This window comes from Protopterus annectens, chromosome 4.part0, assembly GCF_019279795.1.
Source record: "Protopterus annectens isolate FY-2018-M chromosome 4.part0, PAN1.0, whole genome shotgun sequence".
In the NCBI taxonomy this organism is placed as follows: domain Eukaryota; kingdom Metazoa; phylum Chordata; order Ceratodontiformes; family Protopteridae; genus Protopterus; species Protopterus annectens.
In genome coordinates, this window is record NC_056733.1 from 42373054 (window position 1) to 42395041 (window position 21988).

The 21988-nt window shown below is 37.9% G+C and overlaps 1 protein-coding gene across 1 annotated transcript in view; it reads left to right on the plus strand.

Annotated features, from left to right (window-relative positions):
* The window catches only part of CCDC40 (coiled-coil domain containing 40), a 1637270-nt gene that overhangs the window by 718634 nt on the left and 896648 nt on the right, over window positions 1-21988 (plus strand). Inside the window, exon 8 of the mRNA XM_044068074.1 lies at window positions 18149-18271. Within this exon, the coding sequence (XP_043924009.1) occupies window positions 18149-18271 (123 nt within the window). The remainder of the gene's footprint in view (window positions 1-18148; window positions 18272-21988) is intronic.

Sequence of the window (21988 nt, forward strand, 5' to 3'; positions counted from 1 at the left end):
ACACCCTATCCTTTCCATACCAATCAGACACCTAACATCACTAACCAACCCAAATCTCTCCTTTGAACACCACACCCACTAATTATCTAAACCTAATCCCCCTATCTACTCTCTTTTACAACTACCTTTCAACATACCTCAAACTACATCTTACTCTTTCCTAACCTCTATTCACACAAAAATGGGTATACCAATCACCCCTCCACAGCTTAAACAGCTCTTCAGCTTATCACTTATATCTTCTCTTATAATTACTTACATCCTAACCTCTTATGAATACCCATTGAACTCTTCTTATTCATTCCCCTCTAAGTACACCAGTACTTATATATCACCTCTCTCTCCTTCACTCTCCAACCTTACCACACAACCCAACTATCTACATGCCAAATACCATAGAATAGCTCACTTCAAGTTAAGTAAACCTAAACCCAGGAAAATATCTGACATCTTCTACTTACTCCATCAATCAAAATACCTTAAACTCCTCCACCTTTTGTTAGATGGAGACATTCATCCTAATCCAGGCCCACAACATAATAAAACAAAAACACACAAAGTACTAGATAAAACTACATCTCTCTCACTTTCCATACCCAACAATTCTCTCTCTATTGCCCATCTCAATATACAAAGTATTTGTAAGAAAATTAGTCAAATCCATGCCCTCCTTGAAACCCATCAATTTGATATGGTATGCTTAACTGAAACATGGCTAAAGCCATCAATCAAAGACATTGAAATTAGCCCACCCGGTTATAATATCATTAGACATGATCGCACTACCAAAAAAGGGGGAGGAGTAGCTATTCTCTACAAAACACAACTCCAAATTAGTACTTTAAACCTGACTTTTAACCTTGACAATAATGCTGAAATAATTAGCTCCAAACTCCAAGTCAATACTACTAAAGCCATAAATATCATATGTGCATATCTCCCTCCTGGAAACAATATCAACACTCTCGAACATATCCTCAATTTTCTCTCTACCAACCTCCCTCAAGAAACACTAGTCTTAGGCGATTTTAACATCAATTGGTTCTCCTGTAACAGTACTAACCCCACCTCCCATATAAACCTATATGGATTTAAACAACTCATTAATAGTCCTACAAGAACTAATAAAACCAACAATAAGGAAGCTATCCTAGACTGGATTCTTACTAATACTCCCCAACAAACCTATCAATTAGGCACCCTTCCAGATGATCTAAGTGACCACTCACTAACTTATATCATTAGGCACAAATCAAACCTAGCCTTACCTACCACCTACAAAACACTACGATCAAAAAAACAATTCAACTCTGATCAGTTTCTTGCTGAACTAAGACAATGTAATTGGTCCCAACTAAAACACCTTCCACTTAATGATGCTGTTGAATACTTTAATTCTACATTCCTATCCATACTAGATAACCATGCTCCAAGTCGCACTATTAAAACCAAAGCTAAAACAGCACCCTGGCTAACCAACAATACTAAGCAAAAAATCATTCTCAGAAATAAATCCTGGGATAAATGGCATTCCACTAAGAACCTAACTGACCACCATAACTTCAGAGAGCTTAGAAATAGTACAAAAAAAGTCATCCTGGCAGACAAAAAGAACTATTACTTTCAACTACAACAAACCACCAAAAAAGAACCCAAAAAATTTTGGGCTAGTATTAATAATCTTCTATCCCCAGGCCAGTCATTCACACCAAATCCCCAGGACTCTAATCCAAACAATCCTATACAAATAGCTAATGACTTCAACTCTTTCTTTACCAATACTATCCAAACTCTAGCAAATCACCTACCTCCTGACATCTCTAAATTACCCACACCTACTTTACACACTTCTCTTCCCCTTTACCTTCAACCTGTATCTACCTCGTTTATCTTATCCCTACTCCATAAACTTAAACCCACCACACCCTCTGCAGACAAACTTCCTGCAGAATTTCTGCAGATAGGAGCTAAAGCCATTGCCTATCCCATCTCAATCCTGATAAATAGATCTATAAAGGAAGGAATTTTCCCTTCCATTTGGAAGATATGTCACATCATCCCACTACATAAAGGGGGAAATTCTAATGACTTCTCTAATTTTCGTCCCATAGCATTGCTATCACCTATAGCCAAAATCATGGAAAAGTGTATCCATAAACAACTCCTTAACCACCTTCTCCATAACAACCTACTTGCTAACAGTCAACATGGATTTAGACCTTCTCACAGTACCACCACTGCATTACTCTCCTTTACTAACGCTATCAACCATAACCATAACAACACTAATCTATCATCTTCTATCTTCATAGATCTTTCAAAAGCTTTCGACATGGCTAATCATAAACTCCTTCTGCATATACTAAAATCTCCTTCAATTCATCCTTCTTCCTTATCCTGGTTTACATCTTACCTAGAAAACCGTCAGCAGGCAGTACTTTGGAAAAACTCATTATCTAATCTCCTTCCTATCTCTTTAGGTGTACCTCAAGGGTCTATCCTTGGCCCACTCCTATTTTCTATATTTATTAACGACCTCCAGTCAGCTCTTCCAAACACTACTTGCATACAATATGCAGACGATTCCACTATAATCTGCACTGCTTCCTCTCAGACTGAACTCCTGTCACTTACCCAAGAAGCTTTTTCCACTGTTGAACACTGGTTCTCTGACCGTTGCCTACTCCTCAATCCCAAGAAAACAAAGTTGCTATTGTTCTCACTTACCCACAAATCAAGCTCTCTTAATTTCTCTATTACTTCCTCTGATAACACTCTGATTTCTCCTGATGCTACTACAAAACTACTATGAATAACTATTGACAACAGTCTCAATTTTGATTCTCATATAAACAACACAATAAAAGTAATAAACAAAAAGATTGGTTCCCTTTATAGAATCAAACCATTCCTTACACCTGAAGTTCGGACCACCTTAGCTAGTTCTCACCTTATCTCTATCCTTCTATATGCTTCCACTATTTATACCAATCTTTCTAAAAATAACCTCAAGAAACTTGCTACATCTTACCATAATATTGCTCGATTTGCCACAGGATCCCTCTTCAGAACCCATCACTGTCATAACCTAAAACAACTAGGCTGGCTTGAACTTCCTAACAGGCTCATTTATCAACAGCTCTTAACTGCTCACAAAATTCTATATCAGCCGTCTAAAACACCAATTCTCTCTAACCTCATTACGCCTTATAATAACTTGAAACACCTACGCTCTTCAAACAAACTACTGGTTAATATTACCATACCCAATAACTCTGCAGGTGACAGCCTTTTTTCTAACTCTGTTGGAAAAATGTGGAACAAACTGCCATCTGATATCTCATCTTTGTCTAGTCTTCCACTCTTTAAAAAACAGCTGAAGACACATCTCACTAAACACTGGCTTTGTTCCTGTAACAACCCAGATTAACCTTTCTTTTTCCTTTCCTCCTTAATTCCTCCTCACACAACATCCTATAGACATATGTAAAAAAAAATATATATATATATATTTTTTAAAATATTTTAATTATTTTCTTTTTCACCTTTTTCCATATTATATACTTATATTTTTAGAATTTGTATAGCAAATATCTACTAAACTTTGTTTATGTAATTTCCTGCTATGACTATGCCTGTCTGCATGTGTATCTCATGTTCTGACTCAATGTGTTTATAATTTTTACCTTGTATTGACTGTTTCTGTGAATTACTTGTAATATTGTTGGAGCTTTTCTCCCCGGGCCTCCACTGAAAATGGACATATATCCAGCTGGACTAGCCCGGTCAACAAATGTAAAATAAATAAAATAAATATTTATGGGGAGAAGATAAAATAACGCATTTAGGAGTATGGTTTAAAAAGGCTTCTGTTGTAGCAGCTAAGTGTATGTGGGAAGAGACTAAACAAAAGATAATACAACAATTGAGAAACAAGAAGCTCTTGCCTGTGGATATAGATGGATAGCAAGATACAAGCAGCAAAAATATTTTCAGTCCCTTTAGTGTTGTTCACAGGTTAGGCATAGTTTTATCATCCAAAGTAGTTGTTGTGAAATGTAACTAATAAAGAGTTGAAGGATTTTATCTGGGAGGGGAAGAAAGCAAAAGTCAAGTGGGATAAGTTGGTCCTTGCAATAGAACATGATGGTTTAGCATTACCTGATTTGAAGGGATATTTTAGAGCTACACATTTAATGCTCTTATACATCCCACAAGCTGAAATCTGCGGTTCAAAGTGGAAAGGAAAGATCATGAATTAGAATTAATTAGAGGGAATTCAAGATATAAGGAGTGAGTTCGATTTTGGATGCAAATCCTTAAGGAAAATAACAATATACAGAATATTATATTCATAAAGTAGCAGAACAAAGCCAGCACAAAAATGGAGAAAGGTCTGCCAATAAAGATTACTGCAATTAGTAGTACAGAGAATAGGCAAGAGAGGGCTGGAATTTACTGGAGGAAGCAGGCAAAGGAAAATGGTATTGGGACAAGTAATTAGAGTGAGCAAGGTAACAGAAACTGAAGAGGCCAAGACGACATTTGGGCTGTGAGCTGCAGACTGCCTTCCCTATCAGGAACTGATATCAGAGTGTAGGCAATGAAAAAGGGATTAGGAAACCCTAAGTGAAATACCTGCACTGGTTGAGTTTTTAATTGAGTGTAGAACAGAAGCTGCTGTTAAAAAAGGATAATTAGTAGAATATATAAAATATTGCAGAATGAATTTAGGAATCAATCAGAGGACATCAGAAAAGATTGAGAAGAGAAATTGGATAAGCAATTTACAAAGAAACAATGAGAAGAACATATGTATGGCTCCCAAATATGCAACAAAGTCAAGAAGATTTAGGATTTTTGCTTGCTTGTGTAGGCATTTTATACCCCAAGCAGACTCCAAAGCATTTTTACGTAGGTAGATGACAAATTTTGAAGGTGTGATGTGGAAGAAACTGGTACCTTGGAGCATCTATTTTTGGAATATAATGAGTTGGCACACTTAAAAAATTCCCTGCAGAATACTCTGTCAGGAATACCGGTGAACAAATGTGTGTAACTAAGGAAATGTTTTTTTTTTTTTAGTTGGGATACAGGATCTGAACTGTGCAAACATAGGAAGGCCTTGTTAAGTTTAATTCTGGTGGCTGCCAAAAGAGCAGTTACCAGAAAATGGAAATCATAGTCTAAACCAACCATACTTGGAGTAGTGAATATTGTGACAGAGGTAAAAGAACAAGAAGTGGGATCTTTAGAAAAGGGTAGGAGCAAATTACATAAAAAATAGAAATAGTGGGAATGATACATGCAGAAAGATTTTTGGAGGAGGAATGAAGTTTATCTTCTAAATACCTGTGTGGTGTGAAGTATTTCACATGTTACAGCATGCACACATCCTTGCATTCCAGCGGATTTTTTGAAAAATCAACTTAAAAAGCATAATATAATCAAGGCTTTTCTACTCTAGGACATCCTAGATTAACAATCTTAATGTCATTTTATTAAGAAATCCTTGCCCTTTCTATTTTTGCCTCCTATAAACTGGTAAGTCACTGAGTTATAATGAGTTATAAAGTCAGACCCAGGAAAGGTCTGGATGCCATAAAGAGCTGTGAGTTTTAACTGGAAGTATAGAAAAAAGAAGCTATAGGCTTGAATGAGTTTAGAGAAGACAGGAATTGAACAATTTTTGTCATGTTGGATTGTTTATATTGTATAGAACAATATATGTTCATAGATTCATAGGTTGGTACTAGGCTATCGGCTCTAGGGCTTATACAAGCCTAGCCATAACAATTCCCTGGCTATTTCTTCCCACAATATTTACTTCCCTGGACCCCTGTCTGACGTGATCCCAGGGTGAACTTCCTATCCCCCATGCAATTGTCAAGGTTCCTTTTGAAGAGGCCCAAAGAGGCGCTCTGCTTGACATGTATGGGCAAAGTCTATTCCAGAGTCTGGGAGTCCTTGGGTCAGGAACCTATCCCTCCAGCATGTTTTGTTCATTGTGATGACAAGGTTTAGATCCCTGGAGCATGTGGCGCTGACGGATTGGGATTTCTTTAAGTGTAGCATGTCCATCAGCTTTGGGTTTGATATGGCTTTGTATGTTAAGCAGAGATCGTCTTTGAGTAGACGATATGTGACAGAGTATAGCTGGAGTTTTTTTAGATGGTCAGCATAGGCCATCTGCTTTAGGCCTGTGATTCTTTTAGTGAGGTATTTCTGCACCCTTTCCAGTTGTTGCAGATGTTACATACCAAACGGGGCATTGTATTCTATAATGGGTCGAATGAGGGATGAGTACAGTGGGACAATGACCTCCTTTTTTCTGGATGTAAAGCCCTTAGTGATGAGGTGTGCCACTTAGAAGGATTTCCTGACTGTTGTGGTGATGTGGTTATCGAAGGTGAGACCACTGACCACCTGTGTCACTAAGTCTCTTATCACACTTTCGGTGTTTAGTGTACTGCTACCTATGTGGTAAATCACAGGTACATGTTTTTTCCCAAAGGGGATAATTATACATTTCTTGGCACTGAGCTTGAGCCCATGGTTCTGGCATCAAGCATCTGTTTCTGTAAGGCCCTTTTGTAGAATATCCACATCATTTGGGGATTCAATAATAGCTCCCAGTTTGCAGTCATCTGTGAACTTTGTTAGCCAGCGTCCCATAATGTTGGCCTGTACTTCAGAGAAGTAGATGCCAAACAAGAGCGGTCCCAGGACTGAACCATGAAGTACTCCACTTGTCACTTGTCTGGAGCTGGATTTGGAGTCGGCTACTTTTACAGTGTGGGTTCTGTCAGTAAGTCAGCTGACAACCCATCGAGTGATGTAGGGATTAATGCCCAGCGTAGTATGTTTATGCATGATTCCAGAGTGGGGGATGGTGTTGAAGGCCTTGGCATAATCCAGATAAGGCTGTGTGGGACCGCCTTACCCTCATCCACAGCTCTGGAGATTGATTCAAAGAAGTCAGTCAGGTTCAGGAGACAAGGTCAGCCCTTCATGAACCCAAACTGGGTGGGGTCCAGTGTTTGAAGGTTGCCAATGTCTTTGTTTATAAGTTCCATGATAATGCGTTCCATGGCCTTGCAGATCAGGCTCGTCAGACTGATGGGGTGGTAGTTCCCAGGATCGAAGGTGAATCCCCCCTTTTGGAGTGGGATAACTGTAGCTGTGTGCCACTCAGTGGGCACGAAGCCTAAGGTGAGGCTATGATTAAACATGACACTTAGGTGAGGTGCCAGTTCATTTTGTAGTTCATGTAGTACACAGCCCGTGATGTCATTTGGTCCCATGGATGCTGTATTCTTAGCTTTGGAGAGTGCAGTTTTTACCTGTGTGGCCATTATTACTGGAATTTGGCACTTTTTCAGTATTGAGATGGGCCCTTTAGGGGGTGAGAAGGTGGTGAAGTTGGCACTGAATCTATCTGCTGGGATATTGGCAATATCCTTGGGATCAGTATATTTAATGCCATTCTGTTGTAGCTCAGAGCAGATCTAAGCATTGCCATTTAGATTCTTGACATAGCTATAGAATGCCTTGTGGATGTCTGGAATTTTTGGCAATTTTATTTTTGTAACTAGCTATGGAGGATTTTATGAGGGATCTCAGCTTTTTACTGAGGCGGGTAAGAGTGTTTTTTGCATCCTGGGATTTTCCTCTTTTCTGCAACAGTTTCTTCATTTTGTTGTAAAGTTTGTTTATGGGAAGAGACCACCAGATTGGTTTCCTTTTTTTTTTTTTGGGGGAGAGCATCTTGGTTCTATTTGGGATGGCACGTTTCATGCACGAGTGGATGTGCTCATACAGTGCCTTAGTGTAAGATTCAGCAGTCGAACTTTCAGTTGCGATCTGCATGGGTGTCATGAAGTTTGTCACTTCTGACCTGATTAGCATGAAGTTGACTTTGGAGAAGTTTTTTACGGAGGTTTCCTTACTGGGGGTGGGGGAGGGATGTGGATCTCAAGAGTGATTAGCTTATGGTCAGACCTGACCAACAAGGGGGTGACCATAGGTGTGGAGCATCGATTTCCCATGTAGGTAATGACCAGGTGTAGGATATAGGAGTCCCTGGTTGGACTATGGATTAGTTGATCCAGGGCATTGGAATTTATGAATTCCAAGAACCGTTGGCAAAGGTGTTGGTACATGAGTAGTTTTCCCAGTTAATGACAGGGTAGTTGAAATTACCCAGTATTAAGGTGTTTGGTTGTATCTTAATATTTTCCAGTATGTTTAGAAAGGTGTAGTGCGAATCTTGGGGCATGGTGGGGGATCTCTAGCAAGCTACAATTTGGATTGCAGTCTTACCTAGTGTTGCACCTGGAGAATTTCAGATGCATTGTGTTGGGCAACTAGCCTGGTGGTGTGAATATCCTTGGTGAATATGGGCACTCCTCCACCTTTAGTGTTTCAGTCCTGGTTTGATGGCCGAAAAGTGTAGTAAGAGTTGTAGCCTGGTATTGCAGGGGTGCTGTCTGGAGCCTTGAACCAGGTCTCAGTTACTGCACAGATATCGGTGTTCTCCATTTTTAGGAGTGCCTCGAGAGAGTGCATTTTGAGGTTTAGACTTCTAACATTGAGTAGCATTACCTTCAGATTTTGCATGCTTGCACCTGTTATGGTGGTGGTTTTGTCCTTTGAACTTTGACTAAAAAAGGCACTATAGGGGTGGCAAGAGCCTAAGCCAGTAACCTGAATCCGAGGGGCGACAGTGCAGAACATCTCTGGCATGGCAAAGCATCGTGGTTTGTTGATCATGTCGTTCCAGGCAGACAAATACTGGATCCCCTTTGAATGACACCAGAAGCTTAGTCAGTTGTTGAAGTCAATCATTTTGTCCTTATACGGTGGTAACATTCTGGGCGAAGGCAGGATGCTACTCAGGGCTAGGGTCATACCTGCCTGGACCACATGATCAGAGAGCTCTTCCATGTCTCTTTTCATGTAGTCCAGGGAGGTACGTCTCAAGTCATTCACTCCAACATGGACATTAACAGAGTCATACATGATATATAATATTTGTAAATGTGAACTTGCCAGTATGGTTTGTTTACTTTTGTATTAATGTATGATGTTAAGTTGTCAATCTCGCCTTCATTCTTGCTTGATGGGTTGGGCCCGTCCTGCTCGCTCAAGCGGCTGCTGCACTTTAGAGTCACTTTTATTAGCCTTTTTAAAAAAAAAAAATTATTATTAGTTTTAATTAATTTAGTTTTTTTCCTTTCTGAATCCTCCTTTCCCTAGTCACTTTAAACTTTAATCCATCCCCCCATCCCCCCCCTGGTGTGGTGTGTGTGTGTGTCTGTTAGAGAGGCAGAGGGGTAGCACACAAACAGCAGCCGCTAGAGAGGCAGAGGGTCTAAAACCAGAAACCAGGGGAAACAAGAAGTCTCTCTCTGACAAGCCCCTGAGATGTTGCTGAGATGTCCCCCGGCTGTCCCTCCTTGGAGATTCACGGGGGGAGGAACTATCACTGTACCCAGAAGCCTAAGCGTTCTCTCACTCCAAGCAGGATGGGTACAGTGGGAATGTATCGAGGGTTACCTAATTCCTCCTCCCAGTCTCTCTTCCTGTAGGGACAATTGCAGTCCACACAGACAACATGTCTGTAGTTTGTATATCAACAAACAGGAAGGAGGACCAAGTCCTACCTTGTGTGTGTCAGCAGCTCAGACTGTGGCAATGGTCGATCTCCATCGGTTCTGGTAGCAGTAGCGGGTCTAGGAGGAGAAAACCAACATTTAGCGGACAGATTGAGCAGGCTATTCTCATGCCTCGGCCTCCGCTCTGGCAATCTATAGTGTTTGCCTATGTCAGGAGTGATAAAACAATTCTAAAACAGAGTCCCATGTTACGGCAAGAAATTGTGGTGCTAGTGATTACAAAGGACGATAATGATTCATGTATGCTGCCATTCTATGGGCTGTCACCATTAAATCATAATTATAAATTATTTATAGCAGTTTTGGCAAGAAGTGTGGGTAGGGTGGCATCAAAGTTTGTAAGCAGTGATCTGTGTGGATTTGTTAGTGGAAGATGAACATTTGATGATTTTTAATAGTCTGCTGTATTGAGGTTTGCACAACAGATACAGGAACTCCTGACTGTGGTTAAGAGTTGATGCAACAAAGGCTTTTGAGAGGATGGAATGGTATTCAGGATTGTAGATCTTATTGGAATCTGGTGTCTGATTAAAATCTCTTGACATGTTGAAAGCTATTTATTCATATCCAAAGGTTAGTGTTAAAATGGGTGTGGGTATGTCACCAAACGTGAGAATATTTAGATGACTCTGGCAAGCATGTCTGATATCACCAGTATTTTTTGTATTTTATCTTGAGGCATTGGCTACATTTGTTAGGAGAATGGTCCTAAAGTGATATAAAATAATTGAGAAAAATTCAAAAATTCATTGTTTGCTGACAAAGTATTGGTGTATTTGATAGACATGGAATGGGACGTAGGTAGGCTATTTCAGATGTTAGATAAGTTTGGTATGACATCTTGTTATAAGGTGGGTAAAATAAAAACAAGAGTGTTGGTAATAAATTATATCCCTTTCTTAATTTTTTGCAGAGAGAGCTTATGCATATTTGTGAAAGGGTGGAGTTTTTAGCTATTAAGGAGTTTTGTTACAAAGTTCGTTACAAGAATCGATACTATGTATGAAAATGTGAAGAACAGCTTAAGGGCAGATTTTCATAGATGGAAAAATCTGTTTTACAGTTGGATCGGGTGTGCAAGCAGAGAATTTTTTCATGTTGCCTTTGTTGTTGTATATTTTAAGTTTTTTCAGCTGAGGTGCCAGGGAGTTTTATGATTATATTTGGAAAGGTGGCAAATTTAGAATATCCCTGGATAAGTTAATGTTGTCATTTCAGAACTATAGCTGAATGGGGAAATGTTGAAGTGGTTGATGGGAGTAGGAGAAGGACTTGACAGGTATGCCTTTTGAGCATTATATACCTATTCCAATACTATAAGATGTTTGCACATTTTAATTAAACAACTGGCCAAGGCCTTTGACACAATACCCCACTCAAGCATTGTAGAAAAGCTCAGTAAATTAGATATAACTCTCTAAATCACCTGGTTAGCAAGCTGGTTTGCAGACAGGGCCCAATAAGTTAGAATACAGGTATCTTCCTCCATAAAAGGTCAGTTTCTAGAGTGGTGTTTGGGGGCTCATTGCTGAAGCTGCTTCTGTTTGGCATCTACTATGAGGTCAGGGCTAATGTCAGTGACCTCTGGCTGACAAAGTTTGCAGATCATTCAATGACTGCACCCAAAGACACACATATCCTCCAAGAAGGCCTGACAGAGACTAATAACTGGTGCCAGAGTTGTGGTCTAAAAATCAATGCGAAAGTGCCAGAGTCGAGGTCTAAAAATCAATGTCAAAAAGTGCATCAGAGTATCTTTTGGGAAGATAGACACCCTAGCAAACTACCTCATTGTCATTACACCCCTAAGACTAGACTTTGTAGTCAGAGATTTGGGAATGAATGTAGACCACAGTTTGGCATTTGGCCATCATAGGTATGGTATGGTGAGAAATCATTTTATGTTGAACAGCTTATTAGCAGGGGTATGGTGTCTAGATCCAAGCATGCCATTGTTCTTATAAGACCAGTGATTGAGTACAGAGCCCCCTTGGGTATGTACCTGGCCAGACATATGCAACAACTGGGGCATCCTCAGAGATTCCTCAAAAAAGAATTCATGATGTAAACAAGTCCTGTGCAGACTGACTCTCCTACAGGCTGCTGAGGGGCAACTTATGCCTGGCCTGCAAAGCATCCTCTTATCTAGTTTTAACGGGCCTGTTGCACATCTGTAAAACAAACAGCATCAGGAATACCCTATCCAGGGACCTCAACCTTGCCTGCATCATAAATAGGACATGCTGGAGGGACAGGTATATGTCTCAGAATCTCCTCCTTCCCTGGAACATGCTTCCTATCCATGTGAAGCAGAGTTCATTACTTTACTTATTCATGCAAAATATGGAACAGTGGATGCTGAACTGTAAATATACTCCTGGTCTGGCACCTAAGTCTCCATTAGAAGAAGAAGAAGCTTGTAAATGCTCAGTCACCCATGCCAAAATTTAAATACCCCACAAAACCCTTGGGAACCAAAGCCTGTCAAATTTTACTGGAAAACATAGCTAGGCTTAAAAAAGCCCCTTGGGTTGATAGCCTAGTATTACAGTTTGATACTTTGATACCTCATTGGTTAATTATCTGTTACATGTAAGTAAAAGTAGTTTGGCGGTATCTGAAGGAAGGGACCTAAAGCATTATTAACACAGGAAAACAAAACTAAAACAAATGTGTGGGCAAAAGAAACATGGGCTAGTGGGTTTTGTGCAAATGGAATCTGAAGGGCAAACAGTATCCTGCCACAAATTGTGTTACTAATGTTGAAAACTGAAGAAATGCTCCATTCGCAAAGAATTTGATTGTTAAGGCATATAAGGAAGTTATGGGGTTTATTAAAATGAATAAAGTTTAGAAGAAATGGAGTCAACTGTTTAAAGTGAAGACTGGCATGAATATACAGGGGGTATTTGCTTGGTACTTGGGTTTCCTTCTAAATAATGCTGTTTCAGAGTATTTGTGTGAAAATGTCTCCAGAAATATTTTTTTACTCCCAAAATATTGAGGAGGATATTTTTGAATGTAATTTCCCCATTGCTAGTTGTAAACGAGGTGTGTTGAGTGGATCGATAGGATCATATTTTTGATTTTATGTTTAGTTGCATTTAAAAATGAAGTGGCACAGCTAGTATTAAAGTTATTATAAAAGGGCATACAACTTACAAAGGAGCTTAAATTAGTTGGATAGGATACAGCTATTCAGTAAAATAGTGTGGAGTGGGTTATTTTAGTTTTAAAATGTTAGTAACTTAAGAAAATAGTAACTCAAAAATAGAAATTCAGAATAGTTTCAACACCCAAAACTGTCATATTGATTATGGATGACTTAGAAAAACAGAAAGTTTATTTTCAAAGAAAATCTCATGACAAAAGTATTTATCCAAGTGCTTGTCTTGGAGATTATATAGTAAAACTTTTAGAAGCTAATATAAGTTATAACAGGCAGTGTTATAAGGCTTGGTAAGGAACCGTCCCTCATTTAATATATTTTCTTTTGTTAATATTGTAAAATTGAATAAGAGCCTTGTCACTCTAAGATTCTGAAGACTTACTATTAAATAATGTACTGAAAGGTAACAAGTTTAGAAATTTAGGACCAACAGAAGTCATCTGAAGTAATTTTCATGTTTATTTTACTATTGAACCATTAATTATTTGAATTGTTTAAAGGTGTCAGAAATGAACATGTTAAGAGAAAGACTACTGTTCAACACTTATGAAAATGTTTCTGAAAAAGATAATACTTCTAACTATATTTTCGTTAACTATTTAAAATGCATTATTGGATTTGCTTATCTGTTCATTATTGACAAAAAATGGGAAAAATTTACGGCACAAAAAACTATTTGAAATCGAAAACACAAGTCCAAGCAACTGTAGAGTCGACACACCAGTTTAATAAAAACTATAAAACTTGAAGCGCTTTTCATTTGCAGTCATGCAAACTTCATCAGAAGTACAAACACAGAAAATTCAAACTCACTGAGTGAGCCAGGCTGATGTGTCAATGCCACCACCAGCACAAGGGCCCTTTACTGGATATACAAGGTCGATTTTAACCCAGCCGTCTAACCAGCTACTGCAAGGTGTCACTCATGATACTAGTAACCAACAAGGGATTATTCAGCCTGACCTCTTTATTGACTAGCAAGCCAATTCAGTAAACCAACAAGACCGGTCTGGTGAAATTCCGTCACTGGCAGCGTGGATATTAGACAATTATTCACTTTCCAGGTCAGCATCATCTTCAATTGGTGAACTTCAGTCAAGGAGAGGTAACATTTCTGATTCGCCTGACATAGTTTACAATCTAAAATTGTTTGATACTTACGTTTTGAAACTTAAGAAAACACAATTAGAAATATCGTATTTTAAAGAATGTTTAGCACAGAAAGTGGTACCAAAAGGCTTGCGTAGACTCCAATACCCTACAGGGCTTATTAAAGATTCGCCCTTTCATGTCGAATTAATCCAACTGTTCGACAGACAAGGATTTGAATTGTTAGAGCTGATGATTAAACATTACTCTGTTATCGAGTACAGTGACGGATTTAGACAAAAGAATCCATAATGATTCAGAGTTTGTGAGATAGAAATTTGAATATAGTAGGATATTTACGAGCATTGAACACCACATGAGCAAGCGTAAAGGAAATAAAGTTAAAAAGTTGGACCATGATTGTAAGGCTTACAACCAAGGGGCATCTTATCCACCTCCAGCTTCTGCTCAAGTATGGCATGCTGGTCAAGCCATGCTTAACCAGCAAGGGACAGATAATTATCGGCATGGCAGTCCCAGCTTTGGTAAACGGTCCAACTTAGTGGTGAACAGGCGACTTTGAAAGCTAACATTTCTAACAGTGGCACGAATGAGTCCACTAACAGTAGTGATTTTGGTGTTGATGGACCTGTGCTGCCAGAAGTCCGGAGGAGTGAGAGGCTTCAAAATGGTCCTCGAGTTTATTATAACAATAATAATATATAGCAGTTCAACCAGAATGCTAACGATCATCAGGTTTTTCGGCAAGCCATCTTTGCAGGAGCCAGGCCGGAACAACAAAGGAATTTTCAAGTAAACAAGGGCAAGTCGAAATTCAACAGAAATTAAATGTAATGACTAGGGTAGATTCCCCTAGTGAGGTAGTGGTTGCCTCTATTGGGGTTTCTTCCCTTTTACCGTTACTTGCTGCCTTGCATCTACAAACAACAGTTGATGAGGACGTTAATGGTCTATTCACGCCTCCCTGTTATAGTGAACAGTTACAACAACACCGACTAGGTCCTAGAGTAATTTGTAACAAGGAAGAAGACTTTAGAGTGTATAATTTTTCTTTTAGTGAATTTTCTGTAGACATGGTGAATTTTTTAGCTAAAGGTTACAGTTATGTACCTCAACATTAAATGGACATTGTCAAAACCATTATTGAGATAAAGTCTTTCACTAGAAAGCTAAATTTTCAGTTGTTATTTGGGAATAACACAAACACAGAAGTTTCTAGCATTTTTAACCCCCCGTTGCATCCAGTCCTGCAGACATTTGAACATTTGTGTGAATTAGATCTTAGGCATACGGTAGGACACAGTTCAAAGGTAAAATTTGTTCAAACACAATTTGTGAGGAACATGAATATCTAAAATATATTCATTCTGAAGACATAAGGGTTTGAAAACAAGACAAAGGAGGTGGATTAGTAGTTTTTGATAATGCCGATTACATTGAACGGATGGATAGGTTACTATGTAGTCATGCCTACCAATTGAGTTCTCGGTCAGAGGTCAGTAGGGCTTATAATTTAATTAAGATGTGTATCAGTGATCTTTTCATTGAGGGCCATATAGAACAAGCATTATTTAATTACATGATTACTTCATTTCCTAGATATCAGTTCTTGTTCGACATTCCAAAAATGTATAAGGATCTGCTAGATCCGCCCATGAGGGTGCTTGTAGACAGCCGAGGTTCTCCAACTTATGCCTGTGCCAAGGTTATTGACTCAATGTTGCAGAAATATGTGGTTGCTGAAAATCAAATTTGTAAGGGTTCTTTGTCCTTTCTGGCTAAGATTAACAATTTGGAATACAACGAAAACCACAATTTCTTGACAATTGATGTCAGAGACCTTTATACATGTATTCCACATGAAGTAGGTACAGAATGGGTGGCCCTGATGATGAAGAAACGTGAAGCTTTGAGTTCGGATATTTCCTTAGTGATGGAATTATTGGATTTAGTACTTACAAATAACTTTTTTATGTTTAACGATCAGGTTTATTTGCAAAATGTAGGTCTAGCAATGGGTTCCCCATGTGGAGCGAGTGTAGCCAATTTGGTTATGACACACTGGGAATCCAAATTTGTACTGAACAGTACGAATGTTTCCCAACATTTGGTATATTACACCAGATACCTAGATGATATATCAGTTTTATTAAAAGGAGACGAAGAGACAAAACGTGTGTTATTAGAAAAGTTTATTGAAACAACTGAATTTTTGCAATTCACTTCTAACTTCAGTACAGATGCTATTCCATACTTAGACATTTGGTTATGTAAAAATAGAACATTAGGTTGTTATACTGCTCAAATTTTTAGGAAAAGCACATACTCAAATTCCTTTCTTCACTTTTCTAGTTGCCATCCTTTTCATCAGAAAAGGTCGGTTATCAAAGGTCAGCTAGTTAGGGCCTCTCGCATCACCAGCCATGATGAAGATTTCCACAGGGGATGTATGTTTTTAAAAAAATGTTTTTACATCAGGACTATCCAGAATCTCTTGTGGAGTCTTTAATTGAAGAATTTAATCATAAAAGGGTAAATCAGATCTTTAAGCCAATTCTGGCCATTAAACCGGTTGGTAAGTAACATTTAATGGTTTTAGATGCGCCAGTGGCAGCTAGCATTAGTGGGCCTCTTCCACTTAATAATCAATCATTACATTGTAGTCTTATAACTACATTTAGTGCACAAAGTAACATTTGTGTTAAAATAGTGTGGAAAAATTGGGAACTATTCAGATGCAACCAAATGCTTTTTAACAAATTTGGTAGTGCACCAACTATAGTTTTCAAACGTGGAAGAAACCTTAAAAATCTACTAAAAAGTAGCATATTAGGGCCCCTAGAATAGTGGGGATGAGTAAATGTGAGAACTGTAATTATTGTAAATATGTAGATGTAACTAATGCATTTGTGTTAAATGGCCAACAATACAAACTAAGATCAAGATTCAACTGTAATTCCAGACTTATAGTTTACCTGGCTAGATGTATACACTGTCCTGCATTTTATGTGGGTAAAACGGAGCGTAGGCTCCAGGACAGATTGTATGAGCATTTATACGCTATTAGCCAGTCTGACAATGCATTAGCTAAGCACATACATTCAAATGTGGACCATCAATTTAAATTTATGGTTATTGATAATATTTTGCAGGCCATTAGAGGGGATCCTTTCCCTCTTAACTTGAAGAATTAGAACTAATGTGGCAGGTTAAACTCAATGCATACAATGTTCCAGGATTAAATGAGTCATGTTCTGTTAGTGTTCTTAAATTAAAAAATTTGCAAAGATGAAATCTGTTACTCATAGTCATAAGCTATTTATCACCACTGTTAGGTTGGTAATAACACTGATGCCTAGTTGTGTAGTGGGTATTTTAAATCTGCACTTATAAGATTTTGTTTATTCATTAATCGGTTAATGTAATGTTTTATTTTATACTTGTATTTGCGTTAATAGAGTTTAAAAATATGGTACTTGTATAAAGGCAGCTTTATATATATATATATATATATATATATATATATATATATATTTATACACACACACACCTTTTTGATCTTTTGATATACTTTACGTAGTGTTAGGTTATGTCTTTTTAAGTAATAAATAGTTAATTGTCCCGCATTTTTTTGATCAAGTGACTATTTAAGTGAATTTGAATTTTCTGTGTTTGTACTTCTGATGAAGTTTGCATGACTGCAAACGAAAAGCGCTTCAAGTTTTATAGTTTTTATTAAACTGGTGTGTCGACTCTACAGTTGCTTGGACTTGTGTTTTCGATTATTGACAAACTGTTTAAAATGCATTATTGGATTTATTTATTTCTTCATTATTGATAAATAAAAAAACATTAAAAATGCATGTTAGCATAATTTAAAGATGACATTTGTAAAGGTGTGTCAGGGAAGCAGGATTATGAGTATATGACAGATGAAACATTTTTATCATGTCTCTAGTTATGAAGTTATGCAACTGCACTGAAGTAGGAAAAGCATATTTTTGTTTGCATTATAGTACTGTAAACATTGTTGAAGCTGTCTGTGGACAGACTTAGTACCCAGTGTCAGACACTATGTCGAAATGTTTCCTTTTAGTTAATGCTTGTTCATCAATCCAGCAGGTCTCAGGTTGCAAGCCGCAGATATTTTGACTGCCATATTTTTACAAAATTTTATCATTTTTTTCTTTAGGATCTTTTTGTGGACCGCCTGACAAAACAAGTAGAAAGGCTAAATGAACAGACTGCAATGTATGAGGCACAGATTATAGCTCAGGCAGAGGAAAGCAAAGCAGCAAAGAACACTGTAACTGAGGTGAGGGACATCGCTGTTTAAAGAATCATTTCTGCTTTGCTTTGCATGATTTATGTTTTATGTCTATGTTTCTCACCTTTATTCTAATCAAATTTTAATCTGGACAGAAGCAAACTGAACCGATGCACATGCTGCTTAATTCTTAATTTTGGATAGTCCAGTTAGGATGATCATTGCATAGTGAAAATATTAAGCCTCTTCTTTTTTGATTTTTGTCACAGAGCTACACATTAAATCCCACCATTGTTTTCTTAATTCACCACTTATCTGATTGACATTTCATTAGGGGTTAAATCCCCCTTTTGCTTTCGAATGTTTTGCAGTTTTGTAGATGGTTTTCATTTACCTGCTGTTGTTTCTAATACTTTCTTCATTTTACTCCTCACATTCTGCTCTTTTTGTAGTGCGAGTTGTACTTTATTCCTGAAGGTCTTCATTTTGAAATCCAGTGAGTTATGTTAGCTACTGTAATGTGTGTCTGTGTATATCTTTAAGAGATGTGTGCATTTCGTTTCTGTCAAGAGTTCCCGAATGTACAGCATGTTGAATGCTATCCTGTAAATGTTACTCTGAAAATAAACGCTGACAAAGATGACAGTAAGCTGTCTCCATTTTGCCTCTACTTTCCGGATGTATATCACATGAAGTCAGAAGTAACTACAAATAAGCCATTTTATCTTTACGTGAAACTACATCTACCAGGAAACCTCTCTCTTTCCAGAGTATTTTGCTTAAGAACAAGAAATTACAGACCCAGAAATTCAGTGTATTCCTGACTACATCTGGTTCAGAGAAGCCTGAAAAGTTTGTGTGTGCCACATTTCTGCATGTAGTTGGGAAAGAAGCCAACAAGGTTACATGTTCTGCATTGCTGTATGTTGTTGGGAAAGAAGCCTTTTGAAAAGGTTATGTGTGCTGCATTTTTCATGTTGCTAGGAATGAAAATGTGAATGTGTATAATATGCCTTGAGTATCTACATAAAGAAAGAAAGAGAGTATTGTTCCTGTGAGCAAAAAAAAATATCTGACATATATCCACCATTTGTACTTTTTGAGGATCCAAGATCTTTCTGAGTCTCTTGATACCTGTGTTACCGAATTAAAGAACTAAGTCAAAAGATTATTAATTTGGTGAATTATTTGTTTCATTATTGTAACACAGAATTTTATGAGGTATCAAAAATAATCAGACACTGGCAGATGTTGATAGAATCCAGTTAAATTTTCGATAAAGTGATTGGTGACTGCAGAGAGAGAGAAAGAGAGAAAGAAATATTACTTTGTTACTGTTCAGAGCTCACGGAAGAGTTCAGGATGTGTAAAGTTGTCTGCAAGACAACTGCAAATTAAACTGAGTTAAATGGGTACATTTATATTCAGAGGTAGTTCACTAGAACAGTAAATCATAGTATTAGGTCTTATAATACTCACTCTTTTCCCCCTCAGCTTTTCACACACGTTTCAAATATCTTGCTTAAGCTTCTGCTGTTTTGTGGCTGCCTTCCATGGAACCTTTGAAGATTTATGGGGCAGCTTCATAAGGACAGTATTGTAAGGAAGTCTGTACACTTTTTATTAGCTGTAGCACTTGGCATCCTGCTTCATTAAGCATTGGAGTATTTTCACCAGAATAGTGCTTCAACCTTTTCACTATTACTTTCTAAAACAGATATTTACCCAAGTCTTTAAATAAATTACTAATTATTGTGGTAGGCTAATAACCATAATTTTTTAAACTAATTTTTTACTCTTTAGTCAGTTTTTGGCTGTTCTTTCTCCATTCTTAGTCTTGAAACAGTCTGGAGAAAAGGGAGAAAATTATCTAGCTTAGCAGAGAGAAATCCTCAAAGGAGGCTGTCAAAGAACCAAAAAAGAAGTATGTGAGTATTTCTGAAGAATGGTCTGGTACTCAAATGACTTCCACATACAGGGACAGACATACAGTTGTTTTCCAAAGTACTGAAGTTTTCCTTACTGATCTTGGTGTTGTCTAAAGCTGATATCCTAATTGCAGTTGTTTTTCAAAGTACTGCAGTGGCCCAGAGTAACCCAATCACTCTTTAAACTAATATCTTAAGAGCACCTTTGTCAGTACCTATGTGGTGTGCTGTGAGACCTGTAAAGTCTGTGTTGTCCAGATACCAAAAGAGTTGCTCGCAGTACAAGTCTGCCCTTATTCAAATAAAAGTATGCTCTCACTGTGACTTACTTCTTAGTTTGGGTAAAGGCCTTACATCTATCATTTGATGATTGAGAGCTTAGTGAGGTACCTTGATAATTCTCAGCCTGTGGGCTCCATCTTGAACCTGTTTTCATCAAGAAAAAGGAGGTCATTGTCCCACTGTACTCATCCCTCATTAGACCCATTATAGAATACAATGCCCCATTTGGTATGTACCTCTCAAAACATCTGCAACAACTGGAAAGGCCTCAGAAATACCTCACTAAAAGAATCACAGGCCTAAAGCAGATGCCCTCACCGCCTTAAAAACTCCAGCTATACTCTGTCGCATATCGTCTACTCAGAGGCGATCTCTGCTTAACATACAAGGCCATGTCAAACCCAGAGCTGTTGGACATGCTACACTTAAAGAAATCCCAATCCCTCAGAGCTACACGCTCCAGGGATCTAAACCTTGTCATCACAATAAACAAAACATGCTGGAGGGATAGGTTCCTGACCCAGAGACTCCCCAGACTCTGGAATAGATTGCCCATACATGTCAAGCAGAGTGCCTCTTTGGACCTCTTCAAGAGGAACTTTGTGATTGGATGGGAGAAAGGAAATTCACCCCAGGGATCACATCAGTCGCCCTGCTAGACAGGGGTCCAGGAAAGTAAATAATGTGGGAAGAAATAGCCAGGAATTGTTATGGCTAGGCTTGTATAGGCCCTAGGGCTGATAGCCTAGTACCAACCTATGAACCTATGAACCTATGAATATATATACATATATATATATATATATATATATATATATATATATATATATATATATACACACATTTTTGATCTTTTGATATACTTTACGTAGTGTTAGGTTATGTCTTTTTAAGTAATAAATAGTTAATTGTCCCGCATTTTTTTGATCAAGTGACTATTTAAGTGAATTTGAATTTTCTGTGTTTGTACTTCTGATGAAGTTTGCATGACTGCAAACGAAAAGCGCTTCAAGTTTTATAGTTTTTATTAAACTGGTGTGTTGACTCTACAGTTGCTTGGACTTGTGTTTTCGATTATTGACAAACTGTTTAAAATGCATTATTGGATTTATTTATTTCTTCATTATTGATAAATAAAAAAACCTTAAAAATGCATGTTAGCATAATTTAAAGATGACATTTGTAAAGGTGTGTCAGGGAAGCAGGATTATGAGTATATGACAGATGAAACATTTTTATCATGTCTCTAGTTATGAAGTTATGCAACTGCACTGAAGTAGGAAAAGCATATTTTTGTTTGCATTATAGTACTGTAAACATTGTTGAAGCTGTCTGTGGACAGACTTAGTACCCAGTGTCAGACACTATGTCGAAATGTTTCCTTTTAGTTAATGCTTGTTCATCAATCCAGCAGATCTCAGGTTGCAAGCCGCAGATATTTTGAATGCCATATTTTTACAAAATTTTCAAATTTTTTTCTTTAGGATCTTTTTGTGGACCGCCTGACAAAACAAGTAGAAAGGCTAAATGAACAGACTGCAATGTATGAGGCACA